Source organism: Polypterus senegalus, chromosome 8 (genome assembly GCF_016835505.1).
Source record: "Polypterus senegalus isolate Bchr_013 chromosome 8, ASM1683550v1, whole genome shotgun sequence".
In the NCBI taxonomy this organism is placed as follows: Eukaryota; Metazoa; Chordata; class Cladistia; order Polypteriformes; family Polypteridae; genus Polypterus; species Polypterus senegalus.
This window is the reverse complement of record NC_053161.1, coordinates 94,411,796-94,428,837: the sequence shown is the minus strand read 5'-3', so window position 1 is coordinate 94,428,837 and position 17,042 is coordinate 94,411,796. Positions and strand designations below refer to the sequence as shown.

General features: G+C 38.3%; 1 protein-coding gene across 1 annotated transcript in view; it reads left to right on the top strand.

Annotated features, from left to right (window-relative positions):
• snd1 (staphylococcal nuclease and tudor domain containing 1) overlaps window positions 1-17,042 on the top strand; it is a 449,554-nt gene that overhangs the window by 179,850 nt on the left and 252,662 nt on the right. Inside the window, exons 13-14 of the mRNA XM_039761451.1 lie at window positions 3,480-3,590; window positions 14,109-14,181. Coding sequence (XP_039617385.1) covers window positions 3,480-3,590; window positions 14,109-14,181 — 184 coding nt within the window. The remainder of the gene's footprint in view (window positions 1-3,479; window positions 3,591-14,108; window positions 14,182-17,042) is intronic.

Below are 17,042 nucleotides of genomic sequence, written 5' to 3'. Positions count from 1 at the left end.
AAAGATATTTCTGTCGACTAAATAAAACTTACTTATATCCAAATAGAACTTGAAAAGATATATTTTTTCGAATCTGATCGCGAATTGTTGAGCGACTTGACGCGCACCACATCAAGCCTGCGAGCTATTGAGCTGTCGCCTGCCTGCCTCAATAAGTGACTCTCGCTTCGCTCTTACTTTTTTACCATTCATTTAATCATGGGTAGTCGCGAAAAAATTAGAAAATGGAAGGAGGATTATACTGAGTAAGGCTTTACCAAAATAATTATTGATGCCGAATAAAGTATCCATTATTCATAAAGCTTCAATTAGTGATCTGTTTTTCTGCGTTAACCTCATATTTTTTCATACTTCCTCTCAAACTAAGGGGGTGTGAGGGTAAAATGAATCGGGAAGCGTTGATTTGTATATATTGAATATTTTGAAATAGTTTTACTGTCAAATAATCCAAACAATACGCGGCACGTGTTTCGCCCTAATTCTGGGCTCATCAGTTCCATCAAAACATCCCTTTCTATCGCATTCGAATCTAATGCTGAAAGGCGAACCCGCCCTATGGTATTTCTGGCATAAGTTTGAATTCGCTTTAGGGCTGAAAATGTCCGCTCGACAGAAGCAGTGTACACGGGAATGCTCACCGCCAAATGTACCAATGTGAAAAGCTGCCCCATGCTGTCATTCAGATTTTTCTGATGAAGGAAGTCAAGGAGATCAGTGGGAGATTTTCCTAAAAAATCATCCATGGCATACATTATAGTCAGTTTTTATCCAAGACAGATCAAAAAGCGCTCCGTGCCTCTTGTGTTAAACTGGAGAAGGCTGCATGCGTGAAATTTTTCTTGTATTCCCGAAACTTCTGGGGCTCGAGGACCGTGACAAACATCAGGTTTTGTGGTCTTGAAATCTGGTCTGTGTCTGGTAAATAATATTGTCCAGAATCCTGGAGTTGGCCGTAGTGCGCGCGACGATCTTTCACTCGGAGCGTTTGCGATGTGTTCAGTGACCTCATAGAGTTCCTCATATCGGCTTCTATCCAATCAATGGGTCTGAATACGGTGACGTTGCCACACGCCTGCTAGAGGGCCCGACTGACACCAAGTCAAAATCTGATTGGTTGAAGCAACAGGTTAATCGACATTTATTCTGTGTTAGAGTGCCTACAACGGATTGTGAAAGCCTCTCTCCCTGGCAACAAATGATGGCTGAAATGTGATTGGTTAAATGCTTTAATACGAAACTCCGCCTCCCACGGCTATTGATGAGTGATGAGTGAGTGAGTCAGTGAGGGCTTTGCCTTTTATTAGTATAGATATAACCAAAAATGAAATCCGGTTAGGATACGATGCTAACGTGACCGTTTGGGTGGTGCAGTTATCTGTCTCAGTACAGTTGTCCCTTTTAAAGTTACTGTTTTCCTCTAAAGAGACCACCTATGGTCATTGCAAACCATTAATTACATGCAGCAACTGAGTGATGTGTACTGATCAGGTACTGTTAGTTTGCCTGTTGTTGGTTGTCTCTCTTCATGGTTAAAAGGTTATTATGGATCACAGTTGAAATCTGGGGCTTCAAAATACAATACAGCAACAGTGGATTAGAGTTTTAGAATTTTTCACAAAAGGTACCTTTAGTAAAATAAGTGTAGTAATTAGTGTTGACAGTTAATTGCATATTTATTGTGTTTACAGTTATGATTGCCATGATTTAGTAATTGTGAAAGTAACTTACTACATTCTATTTGGTACTCCCATTCTCTCAGAGATTGCTTTTTCCCTGTTATAGACAGCAAGTGAGTGTTGTAATCAAATACAGACACTAAGTGCAACTGCATTTGGTGAGTCAAAGTAGCTCATATTATAGGACTATGTGCTAAATGCTAAACATATTTTAGTAGTCTGATCTCAAAAACCATCTTTTGAAAAATGTGAATAGGTTTCCTTTGTGCTTACAGCAGCTTCTAAAAAATTAACAAGTTGAATTGTTATTGAACCTGGATAACCTTACACTTGTTAGGTGTTTAAGTGCCAAGATGAAGAGAATCCTTTGTAACTTGGAAATACTTTTGTTTTCAAAAGTGTACTGTGGAACTGTTGTGCCATTGCATGAAAATATTTATACCGCCGTTTAAAATTCAATCACACATCCCAGTATGTAGATGCTGCTTGCCTAGTTTTCATGCACTCAAGTCCCAGTAGATTTAGGTTCATGACACAGATAATCATTAAAACCTGTTTATGCTATAAGGCTGGTCCATATCCAGTAGGCTGTTGAAATCCTCCCCTTCTGCAGTTATTCTCCTGAGGTTACGGTGATTTTTATTCTAAATGGCTGATATAAATTAAACTGGATCTGAAACAAGTGACACCAATTTGTTGTTGATGAGCAATATGTACTAAAAAACAGATGGTTGCAATTCTTCTTCTTTAAAAGAGTATGCTTTAGTTAAAATAATTTCTTCAAGAATGCAGATGTCACTGCTCAATGTTCGAGTCTTGTAGGAGTGTGTAACAATGCCTTACTATCTAAATACTTCTTGATCTTTCTGCCTATTCACATTGTTAAATTTAGTGTGTTAACAGACCTGTACAAAGAACTATCAGGATGTGTTTACATTAACTTCTTAGTCTTATTTTAATTTAAAATTTTTGTTACTTGCCTTGATTTTGCTTTTACATTATATACTTGTTTTCTTAATATTGCAGATACCAAATTTAGCATTTCCATGTTTATCATTTTCCAGCATTTTACATTTTTAAATGGCAAGTGTTTTTTTCCCAGAAGTAACATTTACTTTTTAAAAAATGGAATGTTTGTGATATACTTAAATTTTATTATATACATTTTTCAATATCTTTAATTTACTTACTTGCTGTATTAAAATGTAGTGTGCTCTGTCTTTATTATAAAAAAAACCCTTATTAAATACTATTTTTTTTTTTTTTTTAACTGATCCTGTATTTAACAATTTCATGTTGCCAGTATTTTAAGAAGATCCCTGTAAGATTTAGGTTCTGCTTTACTGTATGTACATAATACAGTATATGCAATTGGTCTGACAGGGCGCATTCTCATTGTACTGTTAATTGAAATTAATAAATGCAAATACAGTATCAAAGGCTATAAGAATTTTGTCATAATTGTGCACACATAGTAAATAAAATGCTAAGTAACACTGACCTGAAACATGTTTGGTTTTGATTGTTTCATTATACATTATTCATATTGCTTATATTTTGATTATTTTTAATAAAACAGAAAGAAAACTGAATCTGCTTAAATTGTCTGCTATTAAATAGTCAATTTCAGTATTCTGATAAGATAAATGACATTTTATTTATTTTGAAAAAAGTTTCTTTTTCTTTATTATAAAATTATTTCCTGCCATGCCTGAGAGAAAAATCTGTGAGATTTTTAAATAAGAAAATTTTTGTGTTTGGACATTTGCCAATTCGTTAATTATGTGTTTCCATAACTTACAGTAACATTGCAGAGGCCCTTGTTAGCAAAGGTTTGGCTACAGTGATCCGTTACCGCCAAGATGATGATCAGCGATCATCTCATTATGATGAACTTTTGGCAGCTGAAGCCAGGTGAGTACTACAGAACATCCGATATGTTAATGAAAGCCTTTTTGATGTACAGTGGAGATCCCATTCATGTTTTGGCTTTTGGAATACGTTGCAACCAAGAAACTTTATCTTGGCTCAATCAGAGCCACTGTAATTGATGTTAGGTGTATGCTAACTACCATTTCAAATGAAACTTATTGTAATTGGTTGATTCAACCAAACCTTCTATAAAGAACAAAAACCTTGGATGACATTTTCCCTTGCCCGGACGTGGATCACCGGAGGCCCCCCCCACCGGAACCAAGCATGGAGTTTGGGCTCGATGGTGAGTGCCTGGTGGCCAAGCCTGCACCCATGGGGCTCGGCCAGGCACAGCCCGAAGAGGCAACGTGGGTATCTTTTCCCATTGGCTCACCACCTGTAGCAGGGGCCAAGGCGGTCGGGTGCAGTGTAAGTTGGGTTGTGGCCGAAGGCGGGGACCTTGGCAGTCCGATCCTCGTTTACAGAAGCTGGCTTTTGGGACGTGGAATGTCACCTCTCTGAAGGGGAAGGAGCCTGAGCTATAGCTCGAGGTCGAGAGGTTCCGGCTAGATACAGTATGCCGTATTGGCCCGAATTTAATGTGGCCTCGAATTTAACGCGGCCCTCAATTTTTTCATGAAGATTTTAGAAAGGAAAAAAAATCCAAATTTAATGCGATCCATTCATTTTTCATAAAAGAATTCAAAGAAAATAAAATTCAATCAGGTAATCATTTATTTAATAGGTAATATAACAAGTTACATTCATGTCAATAAAATTAAGTAGTAATGTAGAACAAAATTAATAGCATTAGGTATGTTACAATATACCTAAGTGAAAGAAAAATGAATATATATATTTATACAGAAATATTTATACAGAATCAGAACTGTTTTCTGAATCAGAACTCTTAATTGTCGCATTGTTATCGCCAGTATGCTCGTTCGTAGCCAATTGTTGTATTCTTATGTTATATTTAAACAGCTTATTAACCACCACATTCAAGACTTGCAGCTGTAATGTCATACCACCCAGTATTATTACAAGATTAGAATTCAATGTTTCAATTTTTTCCTTAACACCTGACGTGAGGTGGCCTCGAAATGCATCAAGGACTAGCATGGAGCGAGTGTTTCTCAGAGAACCTGGCCGTTTTCCGCATATCACATTCAACCAGTCTAATACCAATTCCTCTGTCATCCAACCTTTTTCTTGGACCCGAAAAATGATTCCTGGATGCAGCTTTTCTTTGGGCATTGTATTACATTTCAATATAACGTAAGGTCAAAGTTTTTGTCCATCAGCAGTAACAGCAAGCATAACAGTAATTCTGGACTTTTCGTAACCAGTTGACTTCAATAAGACAGATTTTTCAGGTGTTTGATATGCATTTCCGATATTTCCAAGATTGTAGTTGTGCTTTTTGTGTAATGTTATAATATGCCATTGAAAATTCAACAATTTTTCACTAAAGTCGCCAGGAAGTTTTTGCGAGAGAGTTGTCCGCTGTCGTAGTGACAAACCATTCCGTTTCATTATTCTTTTACACCAACCCATACTTGCTTTAAAGTCCGTTTTAGGGATGTTTAAAGTAGCAGCCTCTTCTAACGCTTTAAATTTTATAACTTCACGGGATATTGGGAATCCTTCATTTCGCTTTTCTATTACGAATTTTACCACTTGCTGCACAACTTCTTTAAACCTTCCTATTTTGGGTCCACTAAAAGATTTTCTTGAGGAATTTGCATTCATATATTTCGTTAAATCTTTTCTCCAGAGATGGACGTTTACTTTTGGAACTCCGTATTTCCTTGAAGCTCTCATGTTGTTTGATTTCTCTGCCTCGTTTGCAACCATAATCTTAAAATTCATATTGTAGGTTCTCCTGGTACCTTTATTTATTTGTCTCTTTGATGAGCCTTTTTTCTCAACACTATTATAACTCGCGCTCATTTTGTATGGGCAATAAAGAACCCGCCGCTACAGCAAACAGGCAAATTACTACTATTACCGTTGCGAGACACGTGTACTACACTAACCTGTGAATCATAGACACAATAGCCACTTGCTGGCGTACGCCGAATGTGCGCCAGAATCGAAATGCTTGAAACCAGCGATTCCACCGGAGCTAGAAACTCTCGTGCAGTCTCGTGTACTTGAACTGATCCGAACTATACCGAACGCGGCATGTGCGACTCGCGCAACCAACACGCAGGTCGGTAGGCGGCATAGGCATACTAATATGAAGAGTTGTTACATTGAATTGCGTAGTCCTCGAATTTAACGCGATACCACTTTTGAACTGGAAATATTTAATTAATAAAAGGTTGCGTGGTATTCAGGCCAATACGGTAGTCGGGCTCACCTGGACGCACAGTGTGGACTCTGGAACCAATCTCCTTGAGAGGGGCTGGACTCTCTACCACTCTGGAGTTGCTCCCGGTGAGAGGCACCGAGCGGGTGTGGGTATACTTATTGCTCCCCGACTTGGAGCCTGTTCATTGGGCTTTACCCCGGTGGACAAGAAGGTGGCCTTCCCTGACTGTTGTTTGTGCGTATACACAGAACAGCAGTTTGGAGTACCCACCCTTTTTGGAGTCCCTGGAGTGGGTGCTTGAGGGCATACCTTCTGGGGACTCCCTCGTACTGCTGGGAGACTTCAATGCTCACGTGGGCAATAACAGTGAAACCTGGAAGGGCGTGATTTGGAGGAATGGCCCCAGCCCCCCTCAACCCCCCCGATCTGAACCCGAGCGGTGTTTTGGTATTGAACTTCTGTGCTCGTCACGGATTGTCCATAACAAACATCATGTTCAAGCATAGGGGTGTTCATATGTGCACTTGGCACCAGGACACCCTAGACCTCAGTTCGATGATCGACTTTGTGGTCGTGTCGTCGGAATTGCGGCCACGGGTCTTGGACACTCGGGTGAAGAGAGGGGCAGAGCTGTCAACTAATCTCCACCTCATGGTGAGTAAGTTTCAATGGTGGGGAAGAATGCCAGTCAGGCCTGGTAGGCCCATATGAGTTATGAGGGTCCGCTGGGAACGTCTGGCAGAGTCCCCTGTCAGAAGTACCTTCAACTCACACCTCCGGCAGAACTTCGACCACGTCCCAAGGGAGGTGGGGAACATCGAGTTCCGAATGTTCTTTAACTGTTTACATGGCTTTTTTTGGACATTGCAGTGGGTTACGAAAGATCCAGCAGCCACAGGGCTGAAATAAACAATAAGTTTAACAAAATACATGTCCGTTTTTTATAAAGCTGAGTTGCTAGCAAGCAAGCAAAGTTTGGTTTTAAAGCACATTTAAAATTGTAGTTTACTAAAGTGCAGTAAAGATAAAAAGCTTTCACTGGCAACATTTACAGTATTTGTATACTACATTTTTTTTTTTTTTAACCACAAAGAATTTAGCTAAACCAAAGTTCATCACTTTTTGCCTGCATTAACCCACATCACCATTAGGTTGCACTTGACTACATAAAAAATGGTTGTAAAAGCACTTAATATTGTTTCGTCAATAAATAATGAAGTTGATTACGGAAGCTGAGCATTCCTAGACGTTTTTAAGGGATAACTGCCATGAGAGATGAAACATGCATCTGCATTGTTATTTTACCGAGGTTGGAAGTGCCCACAAATCACAAGGGATGACGAGTTTGGTATCATTTTGAAGCGTTTCTTGTTTAAGAGTTAATGACCACATTTACTCTAAAGATCTTGAACCCAGAGTTTAATGAACCCATTCCTGGTGTTGACCAATGTGTCTCCTCTAAATTAAGTGCTTACTTTGAGCCTTGAAGTCATGGAAGGTGAGCATTCTAGACGTTTTTAAGGGATTACAGTAATCCCTCCTCGATCGCGGGGGTTGCGTTCCAGACCCCCTCCCCGCGATAGGTGAAAATCCGCGAAGTAGAAACCATATGTTTCTATGGTTATTTTTATATATTTTAAGCCCTTATAAACTCTCCCACACTGTTTATAAATATTCCCCGCAGAGTTATACAGCATAATCCCTTTGTATTCTCTTAGATATTAGGTAAGATTCATTGAAATTATGTATATAAACACACTGTTTATATACAGTAAAACCTAAATATTATTTTAAAGATATTGAGTGTCTCCGATGTCGCATGTTACAGCCATTACGATAGACAAGCCACCAGCAATAAATACGTACAATGCAAGAAAAATAGTACACAGTAAATGTGTGTACAGTGACACTAAGCGTGCGTTACATGTACTAAGTACTGTAAGTAGAAAATTAATTATGGTTACTCACCAACAATGACACGATGACTTGTCCGATAACAATGAGTTTTATTTTACTGCACAACAAAGGAGAGTGTTACAGCCCTTAAAGGAGCCACTTCAGGCGATTGTGTAGCACTGCCGTTATTCTTTTTCTGGCAGTCTTCAATGCAAATCCCTAAAGCAGATTCCATCCGGACTACTGCCTTATTACATCCACTTACAACTCGTTTTGCACCCTGGTTAAAAAGACACTGCGGCCGTAGATCTTATATTCCTTTCCTACTTTTTAAATAAAAGGAATCGTAGCCTTCAACAAATCCAAAACGTTTACCTTTTCGGCAATCATTAACATCTTCCGTTTGCACTTGGGCACGGCCCCTGAAGCAGTAGCAGATCGTTTTGGAGCCATAATGAAGGGCTTGACTATGCACAAAGATAAACACAAAAGAGCACAACTCTTTACACAGCGAAACACGTTGATGCTGAATGAGTGAGTCAAGACTTCCTGGTTAACACTGCATTCAGCAGGCAGGAACTTAACTGTGTGCTCTGATTGGTTAGCTTCTCAGTCATTCGCCAATAGCGTCCCTTGTATGAAATCAACTGGGCAAACCAACTGAGGAAGCATGTACAAGGAAGTAAAAAGACACATTGTCCGCAGAACCCGCGAAGCAGCGAAAAATCCGCGTTATATATTTAGTTATGCTTTCATATAAAATCCGCGTTAGAGTGAAACCGCGAAAGTCAAAGCGCGATATAGCGAGGGATTACTGTACTGCCGTGAGACTTGAAACACGTGTCTCAGTTGTTAGTTTGCGAAGGCTGTAAGTGCCCACAAAATACTGCTTGTGACAAGTTTGTGTTTTTTTTTTTTTAAGCTAATCACCTCTGCATTAATGTGAAACTAAAAACACATTTCTGGCTATTTTGTTGCTCCAGCAGGGCCATTTAGGACTGTGTGACTTTGGGCTCTCTTCACATGCTGTCATTTACAAATTGTTTATTGGATTTAGTGGATTTAGTCAGGTTCTCTTTTCTTTTATACTAAATTTGTTTGGAGGTCAGAAACAATTAAAGTTTGAATAAGCAATAATAAGAGAGAGAAAATTAGGAAGGGGGTAAATACTACTTTCATAGCACTGTACATATTTACAAAATGTTAGAGCCTAATTTTTTTTTTGCTTGCAAACCATTCTTTTGTGTAATATTTTTAATCTGCTTCTTTTCAGTGTACAGTGAAATTCAGAAGCTTTGTATGTATCAACCACACTAAATGTTTTTATGGTGCATAATCTTTCAATTTAGGCCTTCGACATTGAATTAATTACCTGCGTTGGCAAATTCTTTAGTTAGAATCCAAATAATTAAAAAGAACAATAATGTGTAGTTTACTTAAGTGGTATCAGCTTAAATGCTTTTAACACTAGAATCCCTGAAGCCTATGAAAAATGTCATAATGCCGGACCACCTTAAATTCCTTCTCACCTCTTCAATAGGTTCTTTGTTTTGCAAATCTGGCAATCAGCACAAGTAGCAAGCAGCCTGCTTTACCATCCCCCACTGAAGTCCTCCTAGCTGGGTGTTAGATGCCTTGAGATGTGTAGCGTAAACAATAAATTATTTGCAATATGTGTCTGCTTATATCCCTTCAACAACCGCTTTTACAAGTAGCAAACATTTATACTGGGTTTAACAGACAAATCAAATGCATATTTTTATTATATTATAGTAATAATAATAATAGCAGCTCACTGCTCAAAATGAAGAACACCCAGACTCAAACCCACAACCTTTTGGTTATAATGCAGCAGTTCATACCTCTGTACCATCCAAGGACATGTTAACTTTCTATCGATTAACACTAGAATTACCAGAGCCTACGAAAAAACTCGTAGATCCGTCCCACCCTAAATCGCTTCTTAAAATTGTTCACAGCTCTCCACCAGCGTCTTTTGTCATCTAAATGTGCTGATAAAATCAGGCTGTAAGCAGCCGGCTTTTCCATCCCCCCACCGACTTACAACGTGCACAAACTTCTACCAGATCATGCATTGATTGTTTTTTCTGGGAGTGAAATGGAGTTTTAGAGTGGAAATAATAGATTCTTATTTGAAACACACGCATTTCACGTGTGTTTCGTTTCTACAGGATTCTGTGTAAACACATTTTTAAAACAGAAACGTTTTTCATATTCTAGTAGTAAATGACAAAATGTAGACATAAACTATATAATGTATGAAGCCTGAAGTCCAAATATCAAAGAAACACTTTCACAAAAGGTAAAAATATAACAGAACAAATGCGATTTTATTCTAAAGTGTAACTGTAGAAAAAAAAGCCGCCTTAGCATGCCATTCTGACGCATATTCACTACAACTGGCATGGTGGCGTAATGGTATCAGCTGCTGACTAGGAATCAAAAGGTCATGAGTTCAATCCCTCATGACTCCGTTTTGAGAAGTAAACTGATCTTATTCTTACTATTTTAGAATAAAAACCATACATTTGATTTCAGTCTGTAACAGCCAGTGTAATTTATGACACTTGTAAAGGTTAGCTTTGTTTTTTTTTTTTTTTATTAACTTTTAATTCTCTCAGTCGCGTTCAGGATCCTTCCCTAAGCCCCCCCTATCTGACACTGCTGTTTTCACATAGGCAAGACGTGCTATAGCTCTGCAGTGTATCACGACATATTCTCTTACCAATGCTAACGAAATGAAGTGTCTGCATGCACTTTTTGTGGCATTAAACGTGTATTTTTTGAGCATGTCCGTGCCAAATAAATAACATTCGAGCTATAGTGCGTTTTTATGTGATCCAAATAAATAACATTCGCGCTATAGAGCGCCTTTATGTGAAAATTTGGATCACATAAAGATGCGCTATAGCTCGAATTTTATTTATTTGGAGACGTGCTATAGCTCAAATGTTGTTTGGCACGGACATGCTCAAAAAATACATGTGTAATGCCACAAAAAGTGCATGCAGACACTTCATTTCGCTACCATGGGTAAGAGAATGTATCGTGATATACTGCAGATCTAGTGTCAGAGCAAGAATGCACATCGCACTTTTGCCATCGCTGTACTTTGTATCTGTATATGGGAAGCTCTGCATTTTACATGTGCCTTTACGCTGTAGGAAGTGAGTAAATAAATAAAGGTAAATAAAGAACTGAAGCTTGTTGATGCTGCAACATCTTTTCTTTTTCCATCGCGTTTTCCTGTAAGAAGCGTTCTACACACTTCTCTCTATGCTGTGGTTTCTACTACATACCTGAAAGAAAGAGACAATATATGTGAAAACATCACACAAATGCAATATTATTTGAAAACGAACAGCGTTTGAATTTATGCTGGCGCTATTACTTAGAGTCAGATCAGGAGCTTATTCAGTGTGCGCAAGAACATGCAGGTGGCCAGTTGCTGTGTGCTACATACAATATGCTGGTGGTGATCAACGCACATTTTAAAAAAAGCTTGTGATAGTACAAGCAATCGGCCACCTGTGTGCTCCTGCTGCACTGAATAAGCTTACGCCTTCTGGCGCATGATGCCAGCACAGCAGCGGAATAAAAAGGAGACAAATACATGTGACATTTTGAAGAAATCATTTTATGACCTGAATAGTACCAATCAGAAAACATTGTTGCACTAATGCAATATTATTTGAAAATGAACAGTGTCAGATCAGCTGTAAAAGTGTGGCATTTCTAAATGTTTGCTTTTTTCAGTCTGATTCTCTCAGTCAGACTGTATATTTGTCTCTTATTCAGTGCGTGAAAGAACATGCAGGTGGCCAGATGCTGTGTGCTACAACATGCTGGCGGTGATCAACGCACATTTTAAAGAAAGAGACAAATATATGTGACATTTTGAAGAAATCATTTTATGACACGATTTACCTTTATTTATTTACTTACTAAATTACACCGGCTGTTACAGACTGAAATAAAATGTATGTATTTATTCAAAAATAGTAAGACTAAAAGCAGTTTACTTCTCAAAACGGAGTGGTGCAGGATCGAACTTGCGACTTTTTGATTCTCAGTCAGCAGCTGATTCTATTACGCCATGGAGGCAGTCATAATGAATGCCTGTCAATGTCGCATGTTAAGGCAGCTTTTTGTTTCTGCAGTTATATTTTTGAATAAAAGCGCAATTGTTGTGTTAGATTTGTACCTTCTGTGAAAGTGTTTCTTTGCTATTTGGACTTCAGGCTTCATACATTACATAGTTTATGCCTACATTTTGTCATCTACTACTAGAATATAAAAAACGTTTCTGTTTTAACAATGTGTTTACACAGATTACTGTAGAAATGGAACAGACATAAAATGCATGTGTTCCAAAGAACGATCTATTATTTCCACTCTAAAACTCCACTTCACTCCCAGAAAATCAATCAAGGCATGAGCTGGGTGAAGTTTGTGCACGTTCTAAGTCGGTGGGGGGATGGAATAGCCAGCTGCTTGCAGCCTGAGTTTATCAGCACATTTAGAGGACAAAGGACGCTGGCAGAGAGGTATGAAGGGATTTAAGAAGCGATTTAAGGTGGGACGGATCTACGAGTTTTTTCGTAGGCTCTGGTTATTCTAGTGTTAACATTTGAGCTTGGGTTTTTAACTCAGACAGCAGCATGTAAACTGAATGATTTTTTTTTTTCTTTGGTTATGTTCTTGAATAAAACTGCATGTTTTTATTTGATATTTGGGCTAAAGTTTTCACACGTTATACAATTCATGTCATTATTACTATAACACAGAAAAAAATGTAGTTACATGTTCAATCTTTCTTGCCTCACATTTCTTGTCATCCAACATTTACCCAGATTTTTGTAGACACAGAACACATGAAATGCATGTATTCCAAATGATGTATTTTTTACCCTATGCAACTGAAGGCACCTCACATCCAAATAAATAGATTTGAGCTGAGACAACTTTGTAACTAAACTTAGCTGAGTCCATGGGTAGGTGGGATAACAGGGTACTTGTGCTGATTGACACATTTGTAAAGCAAAGACTCTGAAGTGGTGCAAAGGAATTTAAAGTGGCCCGGCATTACAACTTTTTTTCTAGGGTTCAAACATTCTAGTGTTAATGAGGGATTTTATTTTGATACAGGAAGTACTTTTTTGGTCCTTGCTTCAAAACCTTTCATGAATCTTAATTGTGAACACTTGCCAGGCATAAATATTAAGTGATGGGCAGTAGGTGTCTGATGATGCCATCCGATTGCTCACTTTTTGTGTGTGTGTGTAGACTTAAAGACAAACAAGTAGGCTCGCTTGCTTGTGGTTATGGAGTCTACTGTTCCAAGATCAGCTAATGGAAAGCAATGAAAATTTTAAAAATAACTCATTTGTTTAACATGCATTACAAATTTATACCAAAAAGTACAAATTAACTTCTTAAAGCACTTTTCTTGTGTACTGTACAGTACAAATTTTCTAGTTCTAAAATTTTTTAGTTTTTGATCAGAGGTAGGTTAGGTATACATACGTAGGCTACCTGATAGTGTAAACAGTGATATCAGCTGACAGAAAACAATAGAAACAAAAATGAACGTTCTGTTGTTTATTGTTAAAATACTCAAGAAATCTGCAGCAAAATACAAATTTAACTTTTAAAAGCATTTTCTTGTGTACAAATAGCTGTACTTGTACACATTTTCTATAGGATTTAAGGGTTGGGGTTTGCAGTGTGTTTGTTTGGGTGCCTAGGCTATCTTTGGACTTGAAAACAAAGTAGACTTGCAAACACGCTGTATGTTAAGTGCAATTTTAATTTGTCCATATATTAACTGTTTAAAAATGTGCAGATTTTACTGTTTATACCATTACAGCACATTGCCATGCAACAGGTGACACCTCAGCACCACACTAGTTCAGATGGAGTGGAACCAGTGTGAGGTTTTTTTTTTTATGGTGGCTGGACCGTCAATTCTGCCACCAACCCCCAGGTTTTTCCCTGCAGATTGCAGGGCCTACATGCAGGGCTGGATGCAGATTAACATCATACCCAGGACGGAGTAATTGTAGATTAAGGGTCTTGCTCAAGTGCTCAATGAAGTAGAGTCCCTTTTGGCATTTATGGGATTCGAACCGGCAACTTTCCCTTTGCCAGTGCATATCCTTTGCCTTAGAGCCACCACTCCGCCCCTTTTTTTGAGAACTTACTTTTAAATCAGTTTGTACAGTTGCATGAAACTTTCAACCTAATTTTAATGTTTGTGTTTTCACCTTTTTCCCCTTTGCCAGAGCCATAAAAAATGGAAAAGGTCTACACAGTAAGAAAGAGGTTCCCATCCATCGTGTTGCTGATATTTCTGGGGTAAGTTAGAAATACTCTGAGGGGTATTACCCTCTGTTGCACATTTCAGCTGTCTGTAGATGTTTGATATAAATTTTATCAGTAAAGGTAATTTTAATCGAGCCTCCTTATTAGGTACTGCAAATAAGTAAGAATGTTACATTTAGCATAAATACATTATTAATATACAAGTCTGTCAAGACCTTCAAACTGTTTTACCTTCAACACTATATTTTAAGAAAGAAAAATATATCTTTTTAGATCAGGTATTGAAAATCCATTACTCTTTTTTTAAGCACAATGCCATTCTGAGGTATCTAAAATTATAAATTAGCTCAAAAATGCACCAGTAGAAAGTGAAGAGAGAACACATTGTAGGTGTGTCACCACAGAAATGAGGTTTGTTTTGGAGAATCATCTGAGTGAGTTAAGAGCTTATTCATTCATGCAAAGTCATATAGCGCAGTTTATTTTGTACATAGTGTTGCATGATATAGCCCACTTACATTTATATTGGATGGAATTTCCCCTGCTACAATGCAGACCTGCACTCTGGCATTCAGACAATAGTACAGATGACCAGTTTCGTCCTGTGGAATACCAGTCAATGTTCTTTAGTTCTGGAGGCACAACTGGCAAATATCATTGGTGGTCGCTTTGTTTGGTGGATTTACACACTGTCCATTCTAGTTTTCATACATGCTTGATCATGGAGAGGACCAATGAGCATGCCTGCTAGTAGAGTCAACAGACAACCTCTAGAACACTTTTGACTTGCATGTACAGAATGGGTCATGTGTTGTCTTGCTGGAGTAATACATCTGCCATTTCACAAAGGCATAAGCTCAAGACCAGTTGGAAGATGTTCATGACATTAGCCGTGCTGGTCAATGTCCTCTCCGCAAACATTTCAGACACTCCTGTCTCCAGGTCTCAGTCAGATGTATTCATGCCAATCACCTATTCACAGGCAGAATCTTCTTTTATTGTTATAGATGGCAGATTGCCATTCAGCTCTCTTAATTAGTCCCTTCAGGACACCAATACACATGAGCTTGGTGGTGACAATGATTGAGTGACTTTTGTGCCAGGGAAATGTGTGAATACAGTCAAGTTTCAAGAAGTCAATTGCATATGGTCTGAGTGACCACTTCTAAAACAGTGACTCTGATGTGTGACAGTGTCTGCCACAGCCTCCCTTTTGAGGCAAAAATTTTAACGTGCATGTATATGTCGATAAATGCTTCTTATAAAAAAAATCCAGGGTACTCTGTCAGGCATTATCCATCCAGCTGTGCATCATAGCGTGCAGATTCCAGCTTCCTTTGGGCCAGTGCATCTCTGGTTTATGCTGTTTCAGTTTCCTCCTCCCACCTGGCCTATATACTCATGCATTTACACCTTCCAGTTATTCTCTTGATATTTTACCTGCATGCCTTTTTTAAAGATTCTTTTGGAGTCATCACTCCTCTTGTTTTGGCCATAATTAATAACTGTTTAAAAGTGGGGGAAGCGCCTAGCATCTTCAAGTATGCAATTGATTAGCCACTAATGAAGAAGTCTACTGTAGATTTCATTACAGGCCTATCTCTAAACTCCCCTTCCTGTCCATAATTATGGAAAAGGTGGTTTACATGCAGTTACTTTCGTATTTGGAGGAAAACAATCTATGTGATGTGTTTAAATCTGATTTTAAAAAACATAGTATAGAATTTGTTTTGTGGAAGGTGATCTATGATGTTTTATTAACATTTGACCTTTGTGCAGCTTTTGATACGCTGGACTATGGGGCTCTGTTAAAACTGTTTGAGTGTGAAGTCTGCATTGATTACCATTGTTATTCTGATGGTACCCAGCTTTATCTTAAAGTTAGCCCTGACATTGCTTCAACTATAAAAGAAAAAAGAAAAAAAAAGCTGATGGAGTATATTGATGATATTAAACTTAAGATTTTGCAAATTTCCTCCAGCTGAATGAAAATGAAACAGAGGTCATTATCTTTGACCCTTCTTCTTCACTTCTCCCTTAGGCTTGTTAACAGCAAAAATTCATAACAATGTCAGGAACCTGGGTATCCTCTTTTGATTCGTCACTAAGTTTTGACAAACAACCCTCCACGGTGGTAAAGTCTCAAAATTAAAATCCTTTCTTTCACAGAAGGATTCGGAAATCGTGATTCATGCTTTTATTACATCTTGGCTATAGATTATTACAATTTCCTATATGTTGTATTGCCCAAATCTACCCTTTTGCTCCTTCAACTGGTTCAAAATGCAGCCGCTAGATTTCTAACCAGCACTAAAAAAAGAAAGCATATCCCACCTGTACTGGCCTCTATCCACTGGGTATGGGTGAGATTTCAGGTTGATTTAAAAAATTTTGTTTCTTTTTAAGGCTTTGAATTGTTTCACCCCAAAATACATCAGTGATCTCCTTCATCTCCTAATGGGAATGAGGGCTTTAAGGTCAATCTGAAATCACACAGATTGCCCTGCTTAAAAGTTTATATACCCTTGAATGGTTTGCATGATAAATATACATGCAAGTTTGCACTCAGAGGCTGAGATGGCTTTGAAGGGTAAATATTGACAGTGAGTTTCTTAGGTCTTGAGAAACACTTACCCATTTCATGCAGAGCTGCACTGAATAGCCTATGGGCCATACTTTGATTTTTCTAACATGTAAATGATCCAAAACATAGTGAACCTGTTGTGGCTACATCAGATAAAAGTAAAAATTTGGAGTAACCTTCAAAGTATCCTGGTTTCACCATCACTGAGCCATTTTGGGGAGGACTTAAACATGCAGTTCATTCAAGAAAACATAAGAATTTACAGGACCTGAATACTTTGTGCCAGGAAGAATGGGGAGCTTTAGCACTT